Below are 21,193 nucleotides of genomic sequence, written 5' to 3' on the forward strand. Positions count from 1 at the left end.
ACTGGCATCGAATTCCACCTAAAAATCATTGAGTGAGAGGCAGCAGAAAAAAAAAATCCCACTTTGCTACTGAACAAGGTAGACACCATGGTGAATAAAAGCAGGAGGCTGCTAATATGCTCTTTATTTATTAAAAAACACGGAATTGCTTTCCCCAGGTTTTTCCAATTATAGCACATTGAATGGCCCTGACATCACTCTTGAGCCTGGGCCAGCCTATTCAACAGTCTGGCGAAGACATTTATTAACTGGTTACCTGCCAATTGTCTGGGCTAGGAGCTGTGGGACAGATGTGTTTTGAAAAGTGATAACATTGTTAGGGGCCTTATTTAGATAGTGAGAGGAAAGCTACACCACTCTGTCCAGGCTCTCTGAAGTACGTATTTAAAGCAGTTTATTTAGAAAAAAAAAAAAATCAGGTTGAGATGTAATTCTGCTGTGATAGTTCTACTCTTTGTAGGTAGGTTTTCACAGTGTTTCCTTGCTGGAGGACACCCAGCGGTCAGGCTTTGTTGAGGAGCTGTGGTCCTGCTTGCTGATGGATGCTCAGGGTGTTGGTACAGCTGCAGCTCACTGGGGGCTGGGGCTGCATCTCTGTGCCCCGCTTTGCTGAGGCCGCCACCCTGAGGCATCTCCCAGGAGGTGGGTGAGGAGGAGGGGAGGAAGGCTCAGGGTCCTGCCCTCCTGCACCCACTGGGCTGTGCTGGGGATGCCGTCTGCGTGTAACCTGCTCTTCAAAATTTCCAGTGATAGATCCTCTGCTGCATACCTGGGGGCTCTGCACTGGTCACAACTATCTCAGGCTAACCCCTCATTCCTGCAGCCAAAACCGTTGGGTTGGCTTTGGGTCTCTCTAGGACTTGGAGACTAGCCGATGTCCTTCCTTTCTGTGTTAAAGCACCTTGCTTGGAAAACCTTGTATGCTCCCCTTCAGTCTCCTGTTCTCCAGGCTGCACTGTCCAAGTGGCCACGTGGAGCTGGGGAACGAGCTGCCCCCTGCCACATGCTGCTGAGGAGGAGGAGGGTCCTGGTCTCATTTGACACCCTAAAACATGCTGCTGCACGGTGCCACCAGGGCTGGGCTGGGCTGGATCCATCCCTGGAGCAGGAGAGGGTTTGCTGAAGCTGTTGCAGGTTTAAATTTGCTTATTAGATAATACTGCTCCTGATTTATGTACGAGATTTTGTATGCGGTTGGTTTAACCTGTAATTTCTTCACTGTTGCCCTGCAAGGCAATGCTAAGCTTGTCTTCCTAGAGCTTGTAAATAAATCCTGGAATACCTTGTCTGGCTCTATCCCTGGCTAGGCACTGCCTTCCTAGGGGCTTTCCCCACCCGCTCCCCCCATAAAACCCTCCCATTCAGCAGCGGCTTGTTTAATGCTAGAGACCTAATAAAACTGACTGGCTCAAGGAAGATATATGTCATCCCATAATCTCTCCATCTCTCCCCGTTGCTTTGTTTAAACTGGACAGCTTTATTTAATTGCATTGATTTTTTTTTTCCTTTTTTTTTTTTTTTGGTGCCACTACATAATTGCTTTTAAATGGTGGAGATATTTTAAATCCTCTTTTTTTTCATTCCCCTGGTGTTTAACTCCAGTCACACTTCAGCTGTGCTCTCAATCAGCTTTCTTTATTCAGGTACTTAATTTATGAAGATGATTTCTAGATATTAGATTCTTTCTGCAGCCGCTTTGTTTCTAGTTTGCATTCCTCCCCTAGGCTAAAGAGAAAACTTTGCGTGGGGCATAGGTCCTTATCTGCTGTGCATCATCTTCTCTGCTGGCTTGTGTTAACAATTTTGGGCCTTTTTTGGCTGTAGGTAAGAGATTTTAGCCTGGTTATACCTTCAATGGCCTGGGTGATGGTCTGGTGATTCTTGCTGGTTTTCTGTTCTACTCAAAGGGGAAATACATTCATTGAAAAATGTTATTTTGGTAGGGAAAATGTATTATCTGATTTAAACTGAATTAAATTAATAGTTTCAAACAAACAAAACCAAAACCAAAATTATTTTAGGTGACAACACTTTGCTTAACCTTTCCAAAATCAAACACTGTTTGATTTCCAATTTGATTTGCATTCTAAAGTCAAAGCTGTAGCTGTGTGTGGTATAGAACATAATGAAAACCTCCTGAAAAATAATCAAACTATCATTTTGGACACAGAATCAAAAAAATCACTGAATGGAGTAGTTTTAATTTGAAAAAAATATTGTCATCTGGATAATACATCCATAACCTGGAATAATGGGATGATCCAGTGATGAGTATGGCAGAAGACTCTGTAGACCATGGCAGCGTCTGGTGGATAATTTTGGTTAACTGCTTTCTTTTGAAAGATGGGGATTTGGTGGACGTGGATTGGGATGTGTCCCAAGGAGTACATGGAGTATCTCTGAGTTAGAAAGGAGGTCACTCCAGTGGGCCCAAAGGATGTGTGTCATTGTCACTGCCACTCAAATGCTGTTCATTTTCCTCCAATTGTTGTGCCTTGACTCAGCCTAAATTCTGATTTCTCAGAGCTGGGGATTTTCGTCAGAGAAGTTCTGCAGAACCTCCCACAACCAGGGACTCTGGGCAGGACTTCCAAGAAATACCACTCCATAATTAATAATAATATCCCTTTGCTGCAAACTATTTTCCTAGAAAAAAGATGAAGAAAGGAATGTTTTACTTCTTGTTCTCTTTGTAATGAATAAAACCATTTCCGCTGGCTGGTTTGAATAGCACTGAACAAGCCAGGTAGTGGATACCACATCAAAAAATAAAATAGTAATGGAAGGATTTTATATATTATGGCAGGTCTGGTGCTTAGCATTAAATAATATAAAACATGAGTGGACTTTATAGAGGTGAAATACGCATGTTAAAATATCTTCCTTTTTTCTCCTAACCAAAATTTCAGATTTTCCACTTGCAGAAAATATACATTTTTTGTTGTTTTTTTTTTTTTGCAAAAAGTAATTAAACCTCACCAACCTGCAGAGACAGAACAAGTGCCAAATAGCTCTGCTAGCTAGTCCCACAGGCACGTTTCTGAGTTTGCTTTTATTTAAGCAGTACTGAGGTGCTGTGCTTTTGCAATGGGGAGCTGCCTGTGTGTGCTCTTGTGTACTCCGGTGGTTTTCCACTTTTCCACCCTCTTGGGAAGCCAAGGTGGAGATAGAGCAGGCACATGGGGAATTGGGCAGAATTTAGTGTTTACTCCCACCCAGTCGAGTCCCGCAGATGTGATGTGGCTGGGGAGGGCTTGGGGGAGCATAGGTTGCTTCATGATCTGAGAGGGGTGACAGCATCCTGCAAATGAAATTTGCCCCATTAGCTAACTGTGAATTTTGGAGTCCAATTTAAGCATCTCCCTTTGTATATTCTGCCATGTGCCCTATTTTTAACTGTTGGCCAGAACCCCTTAGTGCAGGTCAGTTGGCTTTAGGAGGAGGAGGATGCTTGCGACCTGATGGTCGGGATGCTCCGAGGTCTTTGGACCGTGAGGAGATTGGTGTGGGGTGTGAGTGCATTTCCTGACTGTCACCACTCCTGAGGCTTGAGTCCCCCTCTCAGCGTCCCCAAGCCTGATGAGCTGGGCAGAGGGGGAGGATGTGGATTCTTGGGTTTGTCACATATACAAAGGACTGATGGTCCCTGAGCAATTTTTTCAGGTTTCTTCAAACAGATCACCCCCCAGCACTTCTGCTGCAGGTTTTCTTGCTCGCTCAAGGATTTTCAGAGCACGAATCCCTTGCTCCTCCATGCCTCCTGTAACACTGCAGACCATCACGCTGGTTGGTGTTAAACCTCTTTCCGAGAGCACCAGGCTGCAGGACGTGCTGCTGACACCCCCAGCAGCTCGAGAAGAGGTCGCCTGCTATGTCCGGAGACTTGGGAGAAGAGCGAGATGGGAAAATAGCCAGCGATTGCTTCCCCTCAACAGTGCTGTCAGTCTCCACGCTTGCTGATTTGTCTGCTCAGCTGAGAAATATTCATGCATGGGGGTAGTTCATCGCCCTGCAGCAAGGTTGCTGGCAGCCATCGGCGTGATGCATGTCTCCGTGCTGGTGCTCCAAGTGTGATCTAAACACCCCGTTTTCGTCCCTGCTGGTGGTAGCCGGGACGGACAGGTGCGGTGGAGGGTGTTTTTCGGGAGAGGGTTAATGGTGGGATCCCTCGGAGCCCGTCAGCAGCAGGAAGCCGTATTGTGTGTTGACTTTAAACAGGAGGTTTGGGAGATCAGCTCTGGAGCAGAAAACAGGGGTTGGGAGGAACAAACACTTGCTGCTTCAGAAGGGCGGCGATTTCCTTTCGGGTAAACACGTCATTAATCTCAGGGAGCACATTCTTTTCCATCGAAAGATAAGGGATTCAAGTTGCCTTTCTCAGGGCTTGGCCTTTTTAGATTGTTTTAACTGTGGCTTTCACTCCTTCAATTACAGACTTTACATAATCTCTCATTTTGGGTTTGCTGGGCTTATTATGGGTGCAGAGAAAGTCTTGGGCAAGGGAACTCCTTTCCTTCTTTCTTTGAAATTGCTCTGATCCTCCTCCCCCCTGCTGCCGTCTTGCCAAATTGTTTTTTCACTAAAAGCTATCTGGTTTTTGCTACTTGCAGCTCTGACGAATTTGAAACGTAAGCATGTTGTTTGTCCCAATGTATGAAACCATCTCCTGGTGCTAGCGATAGAATAGGCGGTTATTCTTGCACCACCGCTGGAAAAGCAGCAACGGGCTCCTGTCCCCACCCCTCTTGCTGCTGCTCAACTTCAGTTTGGTGTTTTTAAAGATGCTGCTTGCGGTGGGGAGATGTGGCCTATGGCACCCAGGGCTTAATTTTAAGCTGACACCCTCCTACCATGTGAGGAGGCAGCAATCACTCCTGCTGCCTGTGGCTCGGGGTCTGCAATTGCTCTGAGCTCTTTTGATAGTAAATGTGTTTATCTGGGATTTCAGGATGAAATTACAGAGGGAATTTGGTCCCTTCCTGTTCTTACCTCCTCTTCTTCCCAGGACTTTGTGCTTAGGGCTGCCAGCAGCTGCATGGGTTGGGGTGGGGTAGAGCAGGACCTGGGAGCTCCCGCATCCCCCATCTCTCAGTGTCCCAGCAGCTCAAGCAGATGCTCTGCAGTCTTTCTGCCCTGATCTGTCAGCGTGGCCATGTGCCTTTGTGTTCGCTGAATAGTAGCTGTGTTTTTATCACTGCATAATCACTGACCTGACTGTATTCCACACAAAAATTCCTCTCTATTTTTTCCTTCGCCTAGTTTAAGACTCCCACAGCAGAAATACTGAGGCTGTGGGAGCTGCCAGCAGGTAAGATGTGACCCTGAGAACACAGATGAACCCATCATTTGTGACCTATGGAGGGTGAATCTTCAGGGACAGGTCTCAGAAGTTGTGTGTCTGCTTTTCTCCATCTGAGCTGGGCTGCACATGCCCCATCTCCAGCTACAGAGCTGTGCTGCTGCCCGCAAGTCGGGCACAGAGCAGATGTGCTGTTTGCCGATCCATGATGACTCACATGGCACACGCGTGGCACTGAGGCTGCAGAAAAGGGCAACCTGGGTTTGGTGAATGCAGTTCCCTGGGTGGATGAGTCCAGGAGACAGAAAAATCAATCTGCTTGGTCTGTCCCATCCTCCTCCAGCTCTGCTCCCCTGCAGCTCTTCTCCTTCTGTTTCTTCCCAGCCTTCCAGACAGAGCTTGTCTATCCCAAGGCGAAGCAGGAGATGTCCTGGAAGATGTTAAAACAGTTTTGTATACCTGTACAAGTTCAGCGAAGGTTGTGTTTATTCTCTGTACCTGCCAGCACAGCTCTGCCTCTTACTGCACTTTGCTTTCATGACTCATCAGTTCCTTGTCTCTTAGAGGACTGGGACTTTCTGGTGAGAATCTGTTCATGCGTCTCACAGGCCCAGACTCAGCCCACAGCAAGTTGAGCAGTGGACTGGTAGCACAGAAAACCCACCATAATGTCCATCGACCTCCAGTGCTGCTTTCCTCTCACTGTTTTCCTTCCCAACCTTTCCATGTTTTCTCACACATCTCTGCCTGCCCTGTCTCAAGCTGTCAGGCAGCGCCTGTGGGCAGAGGTGGTTGTGTGGGACTGGCCTGGGAAGAAATATTGGGAGGACCTCGGGAGCTGGTGCTGGGTGGTTGCAAAGGCAGGGCTGCAGAAGCACCTTGGCCTTGCAACAGCATTGGAAATGCTTTTATGATTGTTGATGTCGGTGTTAAACAAGCCCAAACACAGGAAGCCAAGTGTGTGCACAGAGGGATGCACAGGGATGGGGTTTGCGACTGCACCACTTTGATTTTTTTGTTGTGTTGGGAAAAGCGATACAAGCATTATTCTTGACCCCAGTGCCCTTTTCATACCTCTTTGGTGATGCCAGACTGCTGGAGAGGTGCATCATTTTCAGTGACCTTCCTTGGGTGTTCTACGTGACGTTGCTGGGCTGCGATTGCAGTCAGCTGGACCCATGTCTTTGTACATCCTGTCTGAGTACCCCCTTTGCTGGGGAAGTCCAGCACCATTTGGAGCATGGCTATGTCAGTGCAGAGCATCCTTCAGAGCTGTTGTGTCAGAGGATCCTGTGCTGCTTGTTGCCTCAAATTACATTTCAGTGTTTGCATAGCATGGGGGGGAAAATGAAGTTAAGAAAATCATAGGGTTTGGATGACATTCATGGCTTTGCACCCATCTGTCACATCCATAGTCTCTATGTGGAGGGTTAGTCCTGTGTTTCTGCAATCGCACACCAAAATGCTGAAAAACCTATTGCTGATGGTGGTTTGGCATAAAAATATTGCTTCATTAAAGCCAGGCATGCCTGACTTTGCCTTGGCAAGTGAAGATGCTTTTCTTGTGTGGTAGGCGATGGGTAGTAAGTATGTTTTGGTGAGTTTGGTGACCACCATACCATCCATGGATAAACTTCTGCAGGCAGGGGAAGAAGTAGTATTGGGCTTTTCGTGGGAGAATTTCACTCCTTATGTGCTGTAGAGTACTTCAATCTGGGTAGAAATTAATTTGGTTTACCCCCCCTCCCCCCAGCTGTCGTTTGATAGACCATAACTTCTGAGAGTTACCAACCTGACAGGGCTTGACTGAGTTAACAGCTCAGAATTCCTGGGCTTGTACCTTGCCCTCGGCTAAGAGTTTGGAGGAGGAAAATGCAAGCATGTGGCTTGTGAGGAGTGAAACGTTATCTTACTTCAGAGGTGTGCGTTCAGGTGAGGATGCAGTTGTGGGACCAGGCTGTGACCATTCCTGTTTTCTTCATACTGATCTGCCTGTGTATCTCCAACACCTGCACCAGAACCTCGCTCTGGGTGTGCACTTGAACTGTTGTCCAAGGGGAATGACTGGATTTTGGAGCTTATGCCAGAGGGTTTAGAAATGGAAGAAGAAATGGCAAAGAGAGAGAGGGGAGATAATTATGCCAAGGATATGTAATTACTCTTTGGCTCTCCGTGTCTTACATCGCACAGGATCCTGAAAACACTGGGGTCAGACCTGGGAAATGTGCTGCAAGACAAACACTTCCAGCTGTTCCTCTGAAAGCAAATCTCAGCAAGTACCTTCCAGGCAGGAACGTGTGGGCTTGCTTATTTAGGAAAAGAAAAAAAAATCTCACCAATTCAAGACTTCAGCATCCACCTTCGTAATTAAAATCTCTAATCACAAGCAGAGTGCAATACGTGACTGTCTTCTGGGAGCTGTTTCTTAAGGTGGTTTTCCATTTTTGCATTATTTAGCCCCTGCCTCGATGCCAGGGTTTACTTAACCTTAAGCTTGCGAACAGGGTTATTGAATTTGGCCAAGACTTGACTAATCTGTAATGAACTCCAGGTTGCCTGGAACTTGGCAGCACCGTCATCCTCTGTGCCGTTGTATAATGGCCTGACCCCACATAACCACGGCTTCACCTCACGCCCCCTTCTCCAAACACCTCAAGTCCCGCTCCGAAACCCTGGGCTTCACGGAGGGGTCACCTTGCTAAGGTGGGTCCCAAGTGCTGAAAACAACCTTGGCTTCTTTCATCCTCTTCCGTGGGATGAGAGGTGGGATAAAGTGCAAGAAAAGCTCAAATATGGAAACCAGTTGAGGTGGAGGGGGGATGCAGTGGTGGCGGCCAGGGCTGGTGCCTCCTCCCATGCATCTGTGGTGGCCAGTGGGACAAGAGAATCCTGGCCATCTTCGTCCTCCTCTTCCTCCTGCACCAGGCTGATGTGCAGCCCGCTGTGGTCCCCCTGCGCTTGTGAATGGAGGATGCTCATCCTGAAAACTCTTCCATTTGAAACTTGCTAGGTGGTTTTTATTGTTTATTACATCATTTTAGCAAGGGCAACTGGAAGGACTGAATTTGTAAAAAAAAAAAAAAAAACCACAAAAACACAGGAATAATTCAAGTGTTGCTCTACGTCAATTTTTTCCCTGTTATTTATTTACTTCAGCTCAGCCACTTGAGAAAACCATTATTTGCCTGCTCCTTATTGAGTATCTAATGATGAAAATAAATTGTTACCACTCTTTATTGTGCATTTCCCATAAGGCTGACACGGCACAGAGAAGGAACCAGATTATTTTCCTTCTAGCATGACACTGGGAAGATTGTTTATAGCACTTCAGCTCCAGCTCTCTGCAAGCCAACCGAGAGCAGGATCATTAAAGGCAGGATTTAGAAGCTGTGAGGTTGCATAAATTAATTGAGAGCAAAATTTGTCAAACAAACATTTTGTAATGAGTGAGGAGGGAGGAATCTGGCTTAGGTCTCATGTACCCAGCAGTAAACTGGAGGAAAAGATCCTCTAACACACAAAAAAAATAATTGATAAAATGATCTTGCCTTGTTTGGAGATCAGAGAGCCAAATATAGACCCTATTGCGTTTCCTTCCCTCCTCCTTCCGAAGCTCGTCCTTTTGAAGTGCCCTTTCAATGGGATGTGGATAATTGACTCTCTGAACAACCGACTGAGTGCTCTGTTGGTTTAACCGATTGGTCTCAGTTGCCGATTCCTGTTTTGTTTTGGATGATTTTCAGTCCAATTGCCCTGTCAGCCACGATTAGTCCCATTAATACGACAGCGGAAAGGTCGCAGATGACTCGCTCCGGTGGCAGGCGCGAGGGCGGCCAGGAGATGCTCACAGCGAGTTGTTCTCAGCCCCGCGGTCGCGTGCTGGTAGTTTGCTTAATTTGATGGATATTGCGAATCCTGGTAGTAAAACCTGTCAAAAGGGACATGAGATTTGCTTCATGACAGGGTGATTGACTGAGAGATGAGGTTGCAGTGACGAGTAACATTTGGATGAACTTTTGTTTAATTAGAGAAGAAAGCTCCTGGTCCTGTACAAAGGGGAAATGTGGAATGGCCGGGCTTCCTCTTGCCCGCCAGAGCTGTGAGGAAAGGAAGCAGAAGTGGGAGAGAGTTGTAGGTGCATCCTGTGGCACTTTCAACAAATCCACATCTGTCTTTTTTGTGTGGTTCCAGTGACATCTACCATGGTTTTGGGCTTTGTCTCTTCCACCCAGGATTTACACTTTGGGGAATAAAGTGGGAAAGGGAACAGCAGACGAATGGGTGGAGCACAAGGGATTGTTTGGCTTCTTCATATTAATAGGCGCCAGATGCACACAGGTGCGGGTCAGATGTTGGACTCATGGGTTTCATGGTCTCTCTTTGGCCATGGTATGGCCAAAACAATACCACGGAAAACGTAGTCTGGTTGTATACTCGTTCTTTTGTATGAGAAAGGCAACATAAGGCACCCGAAGTGCCTGGATCAGGTCATGGTTGGATTATATAGCGCAAAACTTGTTTGGAAGATCCTGTTTGGAGATGGTTCACTCTCAAAGCAGGATGCTGTGCCTGGTGAGGTTCTGCAAGCGTCTGGTTTTGGTTTGGTATTATTTGGTATTTTCCTTAACTGCTTGGATTATGGAAAGAAGAACACGTAGATTCAATTTGCAGATGGCCCCCAGCTGGAAAGGGCTCACAGCAGCCTGGGTGAGAGGGTCAGACTTCCATAAGCACAAGCTGGGGAAGTTGTGTGAAAAGGATGATTTGTGGTTTGATTAAGGCAAATGTGAAATTTTACAGACAGCAGAAATGGTTGACTGTAGCAGTGCAGAATGGGGACTGTTTCCAGTAGGTGAAAGAATGCTATTAAAAATGCAAATAGCTTGTGGATCAGGAAAGAAATCGCATCGTGAGCTTCAAACAGGGTGATTTGGCTGGACAGCAGGGGAAACTTAAATGATAAAACCAGGAAAATATGAGAGTAAACCATCAAAAGATGCTAGAGTCCACTTCACAGACAATTTTAAGAATCAGTGGGGCAAAATTTTGCCAAGAGTGGCAGATATATTTGATTCTGCTGCTGCAAAGCACAGGTTAGAGAAGGTCTGCAGATCTCCTCAGGGTGAGAGGAATAGTTTACCCACTCCTTTTGTTTTACTTAACATTTCTATGAGGAACACAATCTTGGTGAAAAACCCCTTGGCTAGGGACCAACATTTTCCCCAAGCAGTTTGGTGGGAGCTTTGCAGCCAGCCCTGTGCCGTGGTGGGCACGAATTCCAGTTGAAGGAGCTCAGCTCTGGTCTTGTGCAAACATACAGCCTACACAAACCCCCCCTTCTATTTCTCCAGAAGCCGCACCTTCTGCGGACATCGTGGGGTCCTGAGGTCAGTATGCAGTGCTGAGCTTGTTCCCTTTAAATCTCGCCTGGGACTTGTTCCTAGTGGAGATCGCTGGCAGTTCTAAAAAGCCCAGCAGCAGGAGACCTTTTCTATCAGTGTGTTTCCATCCATGTTCGGGCAACACAATGAATGCAGATGTAGTAGGAAACTTTTGATTATCTATAGGATTTTTCTGTGGCAGCTTCAAAGGTCTGTGGTTAGTTATATTCTGAGACTTTAAATGGGTATGTCTTGCGTTTGGAGCTCTGATTTAATTTTCCGGTTTAATCTATTGTCCAAACATCATTAATGTTGTCTTTGAGGCATGGGACAGCTTTGATGGATTTTTTTTTTTCTTTTAATTTCTCGCCGTCACCCTGTGCAGCCATAAACAACATCCTGCCTGCTAATGAGAAAATGCAAGTTATTGCAGCCACATGTCTTGTGGAAATAGATTGTAGTGGCTGGAGGAAAAAAGGAACCGACTTTGCTCACCTCCCACCTCCAGCTGGCACGAGGATTTGGATTACTGACAGGGAGAAGTTTCCACAGATTAAGATACTACATTAACAAGCAAAGTTGCCTGTTGAAAATTGAATTATTAATTCTGTACATGCATTGTTAATTCCTTATCCTGCTTTCATGAGTTATCTTTGCTACCTATAAGCATCCAAAACCTTTCCTAATTAATGCTCTGCCAGCATGTCAGCTGTTGGGCTCAACTATTCCTGACAAATCCAAGTTTATGGAATAATTTGACCTTTTCTTCCAGCATGAACTGAGGGAGCAGGATCCTCCATTACATACCCAGTAAACCAGTTGCATGATGTCGATATCTTACCCATTGCTCTTCCCTCTCTCCCATCTCCTGTAAAACTTTTTGTTTGGGAAATAAAACTTGTGTGTGTGTGATCTTGGCAAGACTTGGCAGGAGTTGGTGTGGGGAGCAGGGTACAGCCCAGGCTCTCGGCATTTGCTCCTTGTTGCACCAGGAGAAACATCTGCAGGAGATTTGGGATGGGGGTGGCTGGTTGTGATGCTCAGCCCTGTGTTTAGCCCTGGTTTAGAGATAACACAGCAATGAGAGAGCAGTGGCATCAGGAGGGTAAGTGCACCATGTGGCATCAGAAAGCAGTGGGCAGTTTTAGAGCACATGATTCCTTCTCCACTGGGAAACCCATCTTGTAGGGGAGAACCCCCTCTAACAAACTGTCTGCATTGGCTCTGGGCTTATTGGCAACCAGTGTATAAATTTGGTGTGTTGGTAGAAGCTTCACAGCATGGGCACATCTCAGATCTTGTCTGTGCAGGAGCTTGACTGGCAGAAACATGGAACTGGGGTACAGTGTCAGGGCTTGCTCAGGATTGCAGTTGTCTTGGGGAAGCATAGAATCATGGAACACTTCAGGTTGGAAGGGACCTTCAAAGGTCATCTAGTCCAACCCTCTGCAATGAGCTGGGACATCTTCAACTAGATCAGGTTGCTCTATTTGGAAAGAGCGTTTAAGTGACATGGATAAATATGTATAAATATTAGCTGATCCTTGCGGCCAGTTTTCCTCTGTGGACAGGTTTTACAGGAAGGTATCCCACTTGCTCGCAGAAAGGACTCAATACGATCCGTGTTTTGTCTTGGTGAGAGCCTCCCAGTCCAGTGGTGCTGCTCAACATGCTGGGCTCCACTGCTGTGCCCATCATCAGGTATGCCTTGCACTGGCATCGACACACTTGCAACCACACTGACCTCTTCCCTGCCAGTCACCCTTTCAAACCATCCCTGGAAACAGACACTGCTGTCACACGTGTTTAGAGGATGGGTGGTTGCCAGGACCAGACTGGAGGGTCTCCTGCGGTCCCTATGATTTCTGAAGTTCTCCTCTTGCCCTTTGTCTCTTCACAGAGCATGGCTTCGTCGGCTACTCTGAAGAGCTAATGTTCAACAACACGCTGCCAGACTACAGCCAGGGGGAGTCCTTCTTCACTGTTTTTGGAGTGTTTTTCCCAGCTGCCACAGGTACCGTATTTTTTATCCTTCCTGTCTTTCCCTCCACAGTCACATCATGGAGACAAGCAGAAGCAAGGGGATTTCCTCTGGACTGCTTGGCGGGGCAAGCAGAGCTGTACTTGACTGTAGCAGACTCAGTATGATCGATCCCAAATGTTCAGGCTTTCCTGCAGCACCTCGAATTTTACACACTTCTGTTCACCTGAATGTGCTCTTCTGTGTCTCTGTGGTCAGAAACTGCTGGTCAACTCCATGGGTTGATGTGGTGGTGTAAATCCCTCCCCACTCAGGACAAGGCTCAGGCACTGATCTTTGCCAATGCTGTCAGGTATCAAGCCTTCTTAAAAGTGCCATTCAAGCTTTAACTTACTAGATAAGCCGTATGATTTGATTGCCCTGGGAGGGTGAGAAGAATTGGGCTGATGCCATCGCTCACGATACTGATCCACCACTCTCTGCACAATGTCATGGATGCATCCTTGCCTGTCAGCAGATCTCACCTTTATGAGCTTAACTGGATGCTTTTTCATATTATTAATTCCCTTAAATTCTCAGGGAGATCCATGTCCCCTTTTCAAAGGTGGCAGTCTCCAGTGGGAATGAAATCACTATCGATCGCAGTTACAATACCTTTTGTTGACGCTGGATTTTTTAAGCTATAAAAAGTACCAATTATAAGCAGTTTCCATAGCGATGAATCCTTGGATTACAGAATGAATTTTCAGAGGATTAGCTCTAAGCAACTCGCTGGAAGTTGTTTGCAGAATTGCTGCGGTACAGGGAGACAAACTAAAAGTTTTTGTGAAGCAGATGGGTCTGGAGGAATCATCTGGTAGCAGAAGTAGTCACTTCGTCATGTGCACCTAGTGCAGGACTTCCAATTTTCCTTTGAAATTCTCTCTCCCAGCCTATCAGGCTGGCTATTGCCTCCATGTAGACTTCCTCCTGGAAAACTCACCTGCCTGAACTATAGGCACCATGGAGAATTTGGCTCCTGCCCTCTCTATTTGTCATTTCTGCCTGGCCTAAGCAAGACCCTGGCCAAAGAAAGAGACCTTCCCTGTGAGCCCTGCCTCTGCAGGAAAGCAGATTTTTTCCAGCTCTGTGATTGTAGAAGGAGGGATAGTTATGACAAAGCTGTGCAGAAAATTACCCTGATTAGCCATATTAAATGGTTCTTCATCACTGCTAATGTTTGGCTGCTAGGAAGAAGGCCAAAGCTAATAGATATAATTTATTTAAAGCTCTGGCAGCCTGTTGCTTTGTTAGTTAGCAGTAGTAATACCAGTAGTAATGTTAAACATTCTCTGAAAATACAGTCAGGGCTGATGTATAATTACTTTGGTTGCTGCACAGCTTTTTCATGCATTCTTTTTAATTGCTTGGTTATTTACAGGATTTAAATTATTCCTTCGGAGTAGCGGTGCCAGTAGTACCATATAACATTGCTATTGCTCCCGTTATTGCTGTTTGTAGCGCTGCGGAGTTCAGGAGCCCCATAAAATGTAGGGTTGGGTTCGGTGCTCTACGTGGAAGAACTTGTGATTTGATTAAGAATTTTGTAAGAAGGTGGGAGTCAAGACTTCTCTGCTGGGGGTCACAAATGGGGAGCCCGGTGCAACTTCAGAAGAGCTGGGAATAAAGCTCACATCTCCTCAGACTGGGTCAGTGAGTGAGGGCTGGTTCCTCCGTATCCCTCCGGACCCATGCTGGCTTAGCTTGCCCCCTTCCCCATGATGGGGTGCGATGCTGGTGCCGCAGAGGGGACCCTGGATGCTGGATCAGAGCCACTTCCCACCACAGTGCAGGGGCTGCCTGGGTGAGCCTGAGCCCGCCAGCAGGACATGTGGTCTGTGAGGTTGGAGATGACAGTTCAGGGGTGGGTTTGGCGGCAGCACTGGTGTCATAGCAGGCTGGGGGGATGTGAAGGGATTGCCAGTGGCTCTAATGCAGGGCAGGCAGAGTGATGCAGATGGCGAGTGAGTGGCAGTGTCCATCCTCAGCACCTCCAAGTGAGGAGGAATGGCAGGGACACCTGAACATCACCCCCAGGCTATCACATCCAGCCTGTGCTCCTGCCCAGCACCATCCCAGGTGGTACCTGCCTCTGCTGGGACCCCCACAGTGATCCGGCCAAAGCAAAATCCTTTGTGTTAAGATGCAAAAGAAATTTGGGGAGAGTTTCAGTAAAACAATATGTTGTTTAGTTTTGAGGAGTTACTTTGACCCAGTCTGAAACATTTCTTTGACCCAAAGCAATGTTCTGTTTATCTTTGATTATTAAATGTTGCGTTTACACTTTTTAATTTTTAGCATATGCTATTTACAATCTAAGATGCTGTTTTGATAAGGGAGTTTTTAAAAAAAAATGTTTAGGAAATTGTGAAACAAGATGTTTGGGCCTTTCTGAGATGAAATGTCCCTCTTTGAAGTGAAACTGTTTTGATCTCTTCAGGATAAGCTCTTTCCCTCTGAAATGGCTGTCTGAATTCAACCGGTTTCTCTCTGGGATGTACTGAAAAATGGTCTTCAGTTGCCCGTTTCCACCAGAAATCGCAGTGAAATGGAAACTCTGGATAGCTGTAGAAGCAAAGAGGGGCAGCCACTTTGGGAAAGGGGAGCAGGACCTGCAGGGAGACCCTTCCCGGGACCGGGTGGGTGGGAGAAGCAGCCAGATCTGTGCTTTGGCTGGAGAGGTGGGATGGTTGTCCCAGCCTGCCATAGACCAGCAGTGACATGCTACCTCCTGTGAGCATCCTCCTTGGATCGTTTTGCTCCAGGTCGGGTTGTTTTCTCTGTTTTTCTGTATTTTATGATTGAATGGTGCTAAGCAGAGGCTGGTCCGTTTGCTTCCTGGGTGAGCGCTGTTTAAACCATTTCAGCTGGGTGTGCAGTGCAGCTGGCTTTATTCCCCCAAGTTTGTCATTTAATAACAGAGAAGTAGCTGAGAGATCCAAAACATACATCTAGAGCTGGCCTAAATGCAAGCACATGGGTATGGAAGACTTGGATTTGCTGGCTTCAGTCAAAAAGACTAACATACTCGCTACAGAATGTATGCCTATAGATATTCTGTGCATTAACCAGATATTTTTCTGTGTTTGTAAATACCTTCTTAACGCATATATTTTGCTGCCATTCTGTGATATGCAGACACCCAGTTACTCATCTAACCAGGGCTTTGCACGGAGAAGGAATCTTGCGTTCAGCTCCTGGCAGCAGCCATGCAACCGTCAGTGCATTTTAAAAATGAAGTTAAATGTCGTTTCTGTTGTGCAGAGAATGTTTTTCTTTTTCTGCTAAATCCCCGAGGTTTTCTGTCTAATGAAAGAAGTGTGTAGTCATGTGATACAAGAAAGTAAGACCACGTTTGAAGTGGCATTAGTGGAAAATATCATCATACTGAAATCAGTTCTGAAATAAACCATATTTGGCACTAGCAAAATGACAGCAAATTGATTTAGAAGTTTTGGGCTGAGTTATCAGATGATGTAAACTGGCACAACTCCATTGAAGTCGATGGAGAGGTGCCAGCTTACATCAGTGGAGAATTTGGCCCTTTTAAAAAATTAGCTACAATTCTTAGATAAGATTTTCCATTCTTCATCTCTTGGGTGAAGGAAAAACAAGCCCTTTTATATTTTATAGTAAATTCACTGGAAAATGCTATGGGTGTTTGAAAGCGGTCATATCTACAGTTATAAACCATGGCTGGTGGAGCTGATGGTCGTATCTAACGTACAATGTAGGTGGTCCCCTCGTGCACATATCCACCGCCTGGATGATACCCAGGACAGGATTACGCTGGGAATAGCAGCGATGTACAGACTGTCTCAGCCATAATTTCCTGGCTGAGTTGACTGTGTTTTAATGCTTCCTTGTCCAGAAGCTTTGTCATTATCTGCTGCTCTCTGAGATAATAGCCAGTGTGGAAAATCCAGCCTGCTATCTCACCCAAGCAGAGAGGTGGATAATTTTCTCCATGGACAATCTGCAGATAGGATTGCTTGAGTTCAGAAGGGATTGGCCATTTCCGTAGGGACAGGTCTGTGTCTGAAGGAAGGCACGTTCCAACTTCCCTACGTCGTTGAGTTTTATATACAAGTGTTGGGTTTTTCTTCTGTTGAGTAGCTGGGGTCTCTGGAAAGGCAGTCTGTGGCTATTGAAAAGTCAGACCAGTTCTCTGGCTGGGAGTGACTGAGTCTATGGATGGTGGAGATTGTTTAGGTCTTTTTTGAAAATTAATCAGACTTTCTTTAAATTGAAAAGTGGGGTGGTTAGTCTGCTGCTTGAAAAATACCTCCTCAGTACTGCTTTTCGGCAGCTGTCATCCTCTCTGGAAAATTACTCTTTGGCTGGTGGTGGAGAGGTGGCTTCGGCATTGTCCATATGTCTGTACTACCAGACTGTCCATACTTTTGTAATAGTCAGGTCAGAGGCATAGTTGCTGCATGGAGGAGATGGCTTTGGCCCGAGCGGCTGAGCTGTGTTGGTTCTCTCTGTGGTGGCCTTGTCCTTTGACAGTGGAAGCCATGAGACTCTGGTGACCTCCTGGTGGTTGTGACAAGAGCTAATGGTGTGCACTGGCCTGAGTCTGACCCCTAGTTGCTGCTGGGCAGGAGGTCAGTCATTGATCTCAAGATCCTGTTTATGTGGGCTCTGGCAGGTCATCTCCTGGCTGCTCCTGAATATGTGTGGATCTGTGGGAGGGACACAACAAGATGGCCTGGGCTGTGCAGTCATTGCTGTGCTGATGACTCACATCTTCAACTTTTTTAATATTCAGTCCAGAAAATGTCATTTTGGTGCTTCCCCAGTGCTTTGCTGAGGCAGGAATTTGGATGAGGAAGAGGTGAGTCAAGCTCAGGTTTAGAGGTGGTGCCAGATGTTTGAGAAACTCGGCCAAGAGGCACATGAGATTAACAGCTGTCCTTCTGACAATAGTTTCCTCCCTTTGGAAGAAAAATTCAGAGTATTCTCAGCTTTCTACTTTGCCGCTGATTGGCAAAGTAGCATGTCACTGAAGAGTGCTTCATAGGGACATCATTTAGCATGACGGCCAGCAGGACCAGGGCAGTGATCATCCCCCTGTACTCAGCACTGATAAGGCTTCACCTCGAATCCTGTGTTCAGTTTTGGGCACCTTACTACAAGACATCGAGGTACTGGAGAGAGTTCAGAGAAGGACAACAAAGCTGGTGAGGGGTCTGGAGCACAAGTCTGATGAGGACCGGCTGAAGGAACTGGGCCTGTTTAGCCTGGAGAAAAGGAGGCTGATGGGAGACCTTATTGCTGTCTACAACTACCTGAAAGGAGGTTGTAGCATGGAGGGTGTTGGTCTCTCCTCCCAAGTAACAAGTGATAGGATGAGAGGAAATGACCTCAAGATGTGCCAGGAGAGGTTTAGATTGGTTATTAGGAAAAAATTGTTCACTTAGAGATACCAAACATTGGAACAGGCTGCCCAGGGCAGTGGTTGAGTCACCATCCCTGGAAGTCTTTAAAAGACGTGTAAATGTGGCACTTAGGGACATGGTTTAGTGGTGGATTTGGCAGTGTTAGAGTAGTGGTTTGACTTGATAATCTTAAAGGTCTTTTCCAACCTAAACAATTCCATGATTTTATATTCATGACCATTTCCATGGACTTCTGCCTTCCTAACTTTTCTCACCTCCAGCTAGGCCTATTGTGTAGCTGTTTAAAATGAGCAGTGCTTGAAGAGCACTTGGAAGCTTTATTTAAGGGAAAAGCACACCAGTTGATGAGCCTTTAGCAGCGCTATTCAGAAATACATCCACAGAATAGTCTTCCAGGAGAAAATTAAGAACTCACATTGATTTGTAATGTTTTTGGTATGGTGTCAACGGTGCAAATCTGGTCTGAATCTGGAAGACAGCTCTTCCAGGAGCTGAGGAATGGCGAGAGCCTGTGAGGACCAAGAAGCAGCTCTTGGGGCTCTGGCTCTGTGCTGGAGAGGAGAAAAAGATAGCTGGTGAGTGGAACGATCAAGGGAGGAAAAAAAAAGATGATAAAAGGAAAAATATTAATAATAAATACATACAGCCCTGGATGTTTAGCTGATGTGTTTGGCAACATGTGAGTGCCTTGTGCTCATTAATGTGCTATCCTCATGGCAGCGCAGCGAGGAGAGGAAGTATTATGATTCCCATCGAGCAGATGGGGAGATGGAGCTATGAAGATGCACAGCAAAGCCTGGGGCAGAGCAGGGAGATAAGCCTCTGTTTCTCAATTAGCAGCCCAACCGTTGCTCCCTGTTGGCAACCCATAGGTGGCCACGAAAGGTCTGTAGGGAGAGCATTGATCTGACTGAGCTATGTTTGTCCCCTTCACCTGAGGTTTGTCCCACGGCTCTTGTCTACACTTCATCTTGGGAGAAAACCCTCCCAAGCAGCAATCAGTGTTTGAGCCTTAAACTGCAGTGGGTTTTTGCTGATTTAGAGCTGTAGTCACTCAGTTTTGCAGCCTCAGAGGCTGACTTCATCATTCTTGTGCCCCCTGAAAATGAGGAATGACTGCTGGGCTTGGCAGCTGAGCAGCAGGCTGACGTGTGGCCGGTCCCCTGCTGCCGGGGCTGGCAGATGCTGCGAATGCTGTGGCGTTGGCATCCTCCTTCTCATTGTTGTTCTGTGGTGATCTCACCCCGGCTCCCAGGGACCGTCCCATGAGCACTGCTGGCTGGCACCTGGCCCTTGCATCCTTATGCAGACGTTAGTTTGGCATCTGAGGGGTGGGACAGTGATGGGCAGAAGTTAGTGTCTTAAAGAGGCTTTTCTGTCCTGCCTTCAAATTGCCCAAATTCTCATCAGGATTCTAAGTCACAGGGTTTTAATTTTTTTTTTTTTTAATTTATAGCAAGTATCTGAAGTCTTCTAGGAACACTTTTGGAATAATATGACAAGAGAAATTGTGTTTTCTTGCAAGTCTGGTATGACTTCATCTTCAACTATGGGCAAAGCCTCTCAACCAATTTGTACCTCAGGTTCCCAGCCTCAACGTGGAGACTGTAATCCTTCGCTCCATCCTCTTTCCCTTTCTTGCTTCTTTAGATGGTAATTTTTTAGGCTAAGAACTGTCCCTGATTGTACAATACCGTGTACTCTGGCTTAAAATAACACTTCAGTACTTTATTCTTAGTCCTACCATGTGTTTTCTACGTGACACTGGGAAAATCACTTGCCCTCTCAGTGCTTCTCTTTTCCTATCTGCAAAGCAGAGATAATGCCCACTTCCAAAACATATCCCTTGGCTGGAAGGTGCCACCTACGTGTTGAGCACTGTTGTTCCCTCTGCTAAATGTGCATGTGATTGTCATTAAACATGGACAGGACAGGACATTTTGTGACGGCAGTTGTCCCCCGTGAATGCAGGGACCTGTAATGGATCTGGTCTGGGGGGGCTGTACCACCTGCTGAATGCTCTGCCCAGATGAACGGTAGCATTTTTCTTTTCAACAATTAGACAGCATTGTCTTCTGTGGGGTTTGCTTTAAGATAAGGTGGGTTTTGTTCAGATTTCTGATTTTTTTTTTTCCTTCTTTTTTTTCCTTCCCCCCAGCATTGTTCAAACTGGACAAAGGGCTCTTTATAGATGGGTTAGTGGTGGCTTGCCTCTATTGAAGATATGAACAGTTTCTTACCAAGCAATTGGTGAGGGCCAATATTCATATGTGTGCAAGTGCAATGAAGTGAAATAGTTACTGTTCTGAAGCAATCAATTAACTGATTGATTAATTTTTATTGCATATTATAATGTGTATTATATATGTTATAACTTAGATTAACTCTAAATTGCATTTCTATCTACAAAATACAGGTGTAATGGCTGGGTTCAATATGAGTGGAGATCTCCAGAAGCCTGCTACCAACATCCCCCTGGGGTCTCTGGCCGCTATTGCCACCTCGTAAGTCATAAATTGAGGAAAATTTACTCTTTCGAGGCTGCCCTGGATGTGACCAATCCATTTCATGTTCCCATCAACCTTTTATTACTCAGCCATCTGGAAAATTAAAGTCTGGCTTTCATTCAAATTATCATCTGCTACCACCACCTACTCTGGGTGGGTTAGAGGTTCATTAGTGTGGCTGTAATCAGTCCTTCCTCTGATGGGTGGGATGTGTGTTGGTTCTGGAGCGGTTGTGCTACTACAACCTGGCTGTCCCAGAGCGGGATGCAAAGTTCTCAGAGGCTTGGGGAGCGTGATTTTGTCACTTATTGATGTTGACTTCCAAGTGTTTTCTTTTTCTATATACATAGAAAATATAAAAAATATAAAATGCATTAAAAATATAATTTTTAGTATTGGAAAAATGGGGCCAAGACAAGTGAGATGACCTACGTACCTGCAAGGCCAGGGGAACACAGGAGCCCGGGATACCCGAGCAGCGCTGCTTTCCAGGAGTAAAATACTGTTACACATTAAAAAAACTCAGTAGGTTTTCCTGCCTGCTTTCATTGTCACCTAGATTGCTTTTGAAATTATTATTTTTA

At 46.1% G+C, this 21,193-nt stretch overlaps 1 protein-coding gene across 4 annotated transcripts in view; it reads left to right on the forward strand.

Annotated features, from left to right (window-relative positions):
• The window catches only part of SLC12A8 (solute carrier family 12 member 8), a 67,055-nt gene that overhangs the window by 25,366 nt on the left and 20,496 nt on the right, over window positions 1-21,193 (forward strand). For all 4 annotated transcript variants that reach the window (XR_010473992.1, XR_010473990.1, XR_010473991.1 and 1 more), the window contains exons 6-7: window positions 12,581-12,694; window positions 20,519-20,606. Coding sequence is in view for 1 of the 4 variants with exons in the window: in XM_065070483.1 (XP_064926555.1) it covers window positions 12,581-12,694; window positions 20,519-20,606 (202 nt within the window). In the remaining 3 variants the exon portion in view is untranslated. The remainder of the gene's footprint in view (window positions 1-12,580; window positions 12,695-20,518; window positions 20,607-21,193) is intronic.

Source organism: Columba livia, chromosome 7 (genome assembly GCF_036013475.1).
Source record: "Columba livia isolate bColLiv1 breed racing homer chromosome 7, bColLiv1.pat.W.v2, whole genome shotgun sequence".
Classification (NCBI taxonomy): domain Eukaryota; kingdom Metazoa; phylum Chordata; class Aves; order Columbiformes; family Columbidae; genus Columba; species Columba livia.